General features: G+C 55.8%; 1 protein-coding gene across 1 annotated transcript; it reads right to left on the bottom strand.

Annotated features, from left to right (window-relative positions):
- Positions 1 to 1242: 1242 nt before the first annotated feature.
- LOC129052869 (melanoma-associated antigen 9) lies at positions 1243 to 6967 on the bottom strand. The gene is made up of 4 exons (XM_054544251.1): positions 6883 to 6967; positions 3112 to 3198; positions 2890 to 2960; positions 1243 to 2814 (listed from the first exon to the last, which is right to left on the bottom strand). Exon 4 carries the CDS (start codon positions 2747 to 2749, stop codon positions 1802 to 1804), a length of 948 nt encoding a protein of 315 aa, XP_054400226.1. The 5' UTR covers positions 2750 to 2814; positions 2890 to 2960; positions 3112 to 3198; positions 6883 to 6967; the 3' UTR covers positions 1243 to 1801.

Genomic DNA, 6967 nt, shown 5'->3' on the forward strand with positions numbered 1-6967 from the left:
GGAACAGCACGGGCTCTAGAGGAATTCAGATCAGGGATCCGGTTCCAGCTCTGTTCCTTACTAGCCACCTGATCCTGGGAAATACCCAAGTACTGTGAGCCTCTGCTTCTTCATCTGTGAAGCAGGTATGATGAGGCCCTTCCACTAGGACGGTTAGGGTGTGTGCAATGTAAGTGAAGCATCTGGCTCGGGGCCTGGCATTAAGTTAGAAGTTTAAGGAATGGCGGATGGCTGTCGTATCGAATACTATTTGACCCTAGACCCTAGCAGTCTGGGATTTCGTAAATGTTGTTGTTCTCCAAGACTTACCAGAGAATATATAGCTCAATAGGACAAGGGATAATTAGCCCAAACAGGAAGTTTCGTCAATAAAATTAAGTATTTCCTCTCAGCGAATGTACTTCAAAATTTGGGTGTGCTGGAGTCTTGCGCAGCTGAATGCAGCTCAAAGCTCCTAGAATTTGAATCGAGGATCAACTCCTTTCCTCTCTCCCACCTGCTTTTTGATCCAAGACACTGTTTTCACTTATTTTGTTAACACTTGAAATCTCGCCTTTGCTCACAATTGCTCAAATCCCACCTGAGATAACTTGATTAGAATGCCTTTTAAATATGATCAACTCTGACTCTTCCAGACAGGCAGAAAAGCACCTGGCCAATGACTTCTGTGCGTCCCTTCTGGGAGATTCACCCTCATCTTGCAGGAAACCCTTGCAGATGATAGGTATCCATCACCTAGCCCCTGCACTGTGTTCAACCGCACCGAGACAAGAGCGCAGGAGAATTTCCTTCTATTCCTGCCCCAGGCGGAGACTCTTCTCTGTTCATCCACCATCCAAAAGGAACTGCTGAGCAGTCATCCACTCCAGGCCTTTCTCTCATCCTCTGAGAATCTGGCTCTGGCACCACCCAGCTTCAATAGAATTACCTCCCCCAGAAGGAACTGCAGTTTCCCAAAGCCCAAAAGGCCCTGGCTCAGGGCATGTACACTCGACTGCTGTCATCTAGAGCCCCAAACCCTCACCCATGTTTTATTTTCCTCTGGTTCTTAGAGGACATGGCACCACCTTAATTTTAGGATTGTAGCTCCTGGACTTCACCACCCTATGGTAAAGGGGTGGGTCTGGCTTACCTAGCATCTCTACTATTAACCCAGGGTGTTCCGAATAACAGAGGCTCAGTGCATGTTTGAAGAAAAAATGAGCCAGTGAACAGGAAAAATTATTCTTTCAATTTTTATTTCTCTTACATTCTCAAAGAAGCCAAGCAAATCCAGGTATACATGTATATATTTTAATTTTACAGGGGAGAGAAAGAGGTATAAGGCAAGAATTAACTACATTTTCATTTCACTATTTCTTTATGAGCTCTATTTTGCTGCTAAGTTCAAGTTTCAAAAAAAATTATTAATTCCTCTGCTATGTTATCTTGTCCCAATTCACAAAATAACAGGGATTTCCCCATGTGAATCAAAAGCAAGAATCTTACTCCTAAATAACATAAACAGCAATATGTGTGACTACTGTCATTCATTAACTTCGATGGTGAAGTTCATTAAACTGACCATTAAAAGAGCATTTGAACAATTCCAAAAGGGAGCAAGGATAAACCTCCAAATCACCCAATAGACAAGGAACCCAGAGGTGACATATAGTGTGCTCACTTCCACCCACTGCCACTGAGAACACTGATTGCTCTCTTCAAACACAGAGTGAAGAATGGGCCTCATGTCACATGGGGCAGGGCAGCTGCTGGATGGGGCCCTGACCCCACAAACATTGGCCCTGGCTGCGGCTGGTGCTCAGACTCCCTCTTGCTCCTCTCCCAAAACCTCTTCATAAAGGGATGGGTAGCAAATGGGCTCTCTTGCATTGACCATGACCAAATAATTTATGACATTCTCATAGCTGGTTTCAGCGTGGGCCTTTGAACCCCACAGGAACTCGTAGTGCGCAGGATCACTGCCGGGCACCTGCCGGTACTCCAGGTAGTTTTCCTGCACCCAATCTTGGGTGAGCAGCTTCCTGGGCTCCCCATAGAATATGTGCTCCGTCCCAACATACACCCCCATCACACTCAACGCTTCCCAGATAACCTCTTCAGGGGCGCAGTTATCTTTGGTTAAGATCACACCCAGGATAATGATCAGGAGGGCGGCCTTGGGCATGCTATGACCATCACCCAGCATGCTATCGCACGAGAGGCCAAGAGCAGTGACAAGGATGTAGGAGTGGCCGGCGGGGTCCACCTCCTTCACATCAGTGCCAAAGATCAGCTGCAGGAACTCGGAGGCTTTGCCGAAGATCACAGGAAAGTAGTGCTTGTAATTTTTGATGACACTCTCCAGCATTTCTGCCTTTGTGACCGGCTCCTTGACTCGGTATTTGTGGAGCAGGAAACGAACCAACTCAGCCACCTTCAATTTCAGTGCTTCTTGGAACATGAACTCCAGGTGAGCTGGGTCGACCGAGGTGCTTGGCCCTTCCTCTTCTTGACTGCTGGAGCCCTCATCGAATTGGCTCCATAAAGTGTAGTAGATGGAAGTGGAGGAGGAAGCGCCTCCCTGAGGACTCTGGGGAGGACTTGATGACCCAGCAGCAGACACCTCCTCCTCCTTGTTGTCAGAGGAGGAGGTAGTCTCCTGCTCCTCGCCTGTGGGATCCTGTGCACCCATCAGGCCCAAGTCCTCTCCTTGGGCTTCAAGGTCTTCATCAGGCTTGCAGTGCGGACTCCTCTGCTCAAGAGACATGATGCCTCTGGTCAGGGCAGCAGTCAGGAGCGTGGGCAGGAGCTGGGCGATGGAGACCCACAGGCCTGCGGAGAGAGGGAGTGTGTGAGAGACTTCAGCTGAGAACCGAACCTTGGAGGTTCTAACAAAGGCTGACTTACAGGTCTTCTTCAGTGCTGCTCTGGGGCCTCTTGGGGCTCCTGTCCTCCTGGTCAGCCTGTCCCCTGAGAATCTGAAGGAGGAAGTGAGAGGGCTACTCAGCTAGCCTGCAGAGATCAAGGCTCTATGAGTGACAGTAGGGGGGATGGGGCCAGGTGCTATGGGGTCCCATGTGTGCTGGGGCAGGTGGGGCCCTTGGTGCACATTCAGGGTGAACACTTCACCTTCACTGCTGACACTGCCTGGGTCTCCTCTGCTCTGTGACCTGAGGACACCGTCTCAGACCAAGGCTTGCCTGCTTCCTGGAGCTCCTGGAAGAGGAATCGAAGGGCCCTTAGGCTGCAGACTGCAGGCAGAGCCCCGGTCCCTCAGTGCTGTCAAGAGGGCGGGCTGGACACTCTTGAGTTCTACACACTTTTGGGGTGGATGGTCCCCTCTGCGTTCACTCGGGGCCCTCACCTTTCTCCTGGCAGGGACTGGACTCCACTCCTCTACTTGCCTGAGAGTCTCTCAGATCAAGAGCTCACATCCCTGATGTGGAACAGAAGGACATGCCCCAACCAACATCTGCCCACACCTCCCCAGGGTTTCCTCGGAAGTACAGTAAGAGATGTCCAAATTCAATGGGGTCCATGTGTCCTGGGGTGAGGATACTGCCTGGTCCTCATCTTGATGCCTGCAGGGTCTGGAACCCTCCCTCTGTTGACCTGAGGCCCTATCTCCAGGAGACACCTGAAGAGGAAGTGAGGGGAGTCCATCCACCCAGCGGCTTCCCTCAGCTGACAGAAGGGGCAGGGTGGGGCTAGGTCCTCTGTGTTTGGTGAGTGGAGTCCCCTCAGTCTGCACCTGGACTCCTGGCAGGGCCTGGGACCCTCCCTCTGCTGACATGAGTGCAGCCCCCTCAGACCAAGGCCAGCCCTCCCTGACACCAGTGATCCCAGGATAAAGGAGGGACCTCAGCAGACAGCCCTGCCCGGGCTCTCTGGGGTGACAGTAGGGGCAGGGCAAACTCTCTTGATCTGAGAGTTTCTCTGGCCTGGAGGTACCCTCGATCCTCCCTTAGGTTCCTCACCTGGACTGCTCTCCAATCCTGGGACCACTGTGTCTGTCGAACACAGGGCCTCCCTGTTTTGTCCACACACCCTCTGAGAACAAAGTCCTCACCTCCCTGAGATCCAGAAACAGAGGGGAGGAGGCCCCACATCTGTCACCCCTGCGTGGGGTGTCCGGGGCTGACCCCACCAGCTGAACCCTTCAGGTATGAGGTGGGTGTTCCAAAGTCCTCCTGCGGGTTATTCATCTTTACTCCTGCTGGGGCTTCTACTTCCTCGACCCTCAAACCCTTGAGATGAGAAGACATCTCCCTTTACATCAACGCCTCATCCCCCTGAGGGTTCCTCAACTTCCTGCCGTGGTACAAGTGAGCTTGCCATTTAGCGCCATCCTTCATCAGGCCCCGCCCCCCCCGTCCCCAGATCTAAGAACAGAGTTCACCTAGACTCTGTGGGGTGGCTTCTTTCTGGGTTGGGGGTACCTCCATTCCTCATGAAGGGGGCACACCTTGGGTCCTGCTGATCCTGGGAGTCCTCCTTCTACTGACCAGGTGTGGAGCCCTCTGTTGAATCTCTCAGTGCCCCCTGGCATCAAGGTACTCACCTCCCTGAGACCTCTCACCCCCAGTCACGTGGGAGAAATGAGAGCATGCCTCATGCCATTCCTGCCTGGGGCCACCTGGGGCTGAGAACAGGTGACACCAGTGTCTGTGAGGTCCTTTCTTTTTTGAGAGCGTGGAGGTACCTTCTTACCTTCAGTCCTCACCAAACTTCCTCCCCGTCACTCCTGGAAGACCCTGGATTCCACCCTGTGCTGACCAGGTGTGGCTCCCTCTGCTGAGCTGAGGAAACCCCTCGGACCAAGGCCCCCACCTCCCTGAGACCCGGGAGGCAGAAGTGAGGGGCCACCTCATGGTCACTCATGCATGAGATACCCAAGGCTGACCAAAGGAGCAGGTTCCAGGGGGCCTCGTCGGTCTGGGTGTCCTCTAGGTATTCATATTTGCTTCTGACAGAATCTGGCCCCTTCCATTTTGCTGAACCAGAGATGAGTCTTGCAGACCAAGGCCAATTTCTCCCTTAGACCCTCTTTGAGAAAGTGTGTGTTGGGGGTGGAGGGGGCACTTCCCTTCCTCACAGTCCTGCCTGGGGCCTCCCAAGACTGACGGCAGGGGCAGGTTTCCTAGGTCTGGGATGAGAGGTCTGGTGAATCCTTCCTCAGGCCTCTGGGACTCCTCCTCCTGCTCACCTGAGGCCCCACTCCTCATACCACAGCACTGTTCCCATTGACACCCGATCCCAGCAGCCACAATGCACCACGTGCGGCCACCGTGCCCGGGATCGCCCAGGCAAAGATCCCCACTGAGCTGGACTCCGGGGTCCCCTCTGTCCTCCGTCTTGTTCCTTCCCTGGTCTCCTAGAGGGCTGGGCCCCACCCCTCAGTGGACCTGAGTCTCTATCTGTCAGATTCCCGAGGCTGAATGAGGAGGGGCCTCGGTCTCAGATAGGGGCGGGGTGGGCCCCTTGTCCTGGGGTACTGGGTCCCCTCAGGCCTCCCTTGTCTCCCAGCAGGACCTGGGCCCTCCCTCTGTTCTCCCGCGGCCATGCTAACGATACCAAGCCCCTTCCCTCGGTCAGCCCAGGATGCAGATATCAGGATCCGCTTGCCTGACCGCCATGCCCAGAACTTCCCAGGGTTGACTGCAGGGGCAGTGACTCCCTCTATGGGGCCTCAGGCCTCCCTCAGGGTCCTGGCCCTGATGCCTGGCAGAGCCTGGCCCCCACCCTCTCTTAACCAGTCCTGCCCTGGTCACACCAAGCTCTGGGGCTTAAGCGGTGGGGTGGCGAAGGGTGGCCCAGCCTGAGAAGTCCGCCCCCGGGGTGGTTCAGGGCTGGCAGCAGGGGTGGTGCTGGATTCTTTGGGGCCCTCTATCTGGGGTGGGGGCGTCCTAAGTCCTCCCTCAGCGTCTCACCTTGCCTCTTCACAGAGCCTGGGCCCGCTTCCCTCTGCCGATCTTCAGCCACCACTCAGAACCAAGCCCTTGCTACTCTCTGACCCCCAGTGCGCAAGTCAATGGCCTTACATCAGGCACCCGGAGCTCCCCTGGGTTGACAGCAGGGGCTGAACTGGATTCTGCCACGGGAGACTTGGGGGTGGGGTGGAGTGGGGAGGGTGAGGATGGAGGTGGGGAACCTGAGGCTGTAGGTCATGGTGGTGGTGGCTGGGTTAGGGGTGTGGAGGCGTTCAGCCCTCCCTCAGGGTTCTGACCTTGATGCCAGTCAGAGCCTGGGCCCAGCCTGATAAGCCCGAACCCGTGGGGTGGTCCAGGGCTGGCGCAGGGGCCGCGCTGTATTATTTGGGGTCCTCTATCTGGGGTGGGGGGGGTCTTGAGTCCTCCCTCAGGGTCTCACCTTGCCTCCTCACAGAGCCTGGGCCCGCTTCCCTCCGCCGATATCGACTCACCCCTCACAGCGAGGCCCCCGCTACTCTCTGACCCCCAGTGCCCAAGTCACTGGCCTTACATCTGGGCACCTGGGGCTTTCCTGGGTTGACAACAGGGGCGGAACCAGATTCTGCCGCGGGAGAGTTGGGGGTGGGGTGGGGTGGGGTGTAGCGTGGGGCTGAGGTTGGGGCTGGGGAACCTGGGGCTGTAGGTCATGGTTGGGTTGGGGGGGCCCAGCCCTCCCTCAGGGTCCTGACCTTGATGCCCGGCAGAGCCTGGGCCCTGCCCTCTCCTAACCAGCCCTGCCCTGGTCACACCAAGCTCTCACTCCAGAGTGCCCAGCAGCTTGAGCGGCGGAGGGAGGGGGTCGGCCCAGCCTCACAAGTCAGCCCCAGATTGGCCCCCGGGTGGTCCAGGGCTGGGAGCAGAGATGGCACTTGGTTCTTTCGGGTCCTCTATGTGGGGTGGGGGCATCCTCAGTCTTCCCTCAGCACCTCACCTTGACTCCTCACAGAACCTCGGCCCGCTTCCCTCCACCGGTATCAAGCCGCCCCTCAGAAGGAGGCCTCTCCCTTCTCTCTGAC

The sequence above is a fragment of the Pongo abelii genome, chromosome X, assembly GCF_028885655.2.
Source record: "Pongo abelii isolate AG06213 chromosome X, NHGRI_mPonAbe1-v2.0_pri, whole genome shotgun sequence".
NCBI classification, from domain to species: domain Eukaryota; kingdom Metazoa; phylum Chordata; class Mammalia; order Primates; family Hominidae; genus Pongo; species Pongo abelii.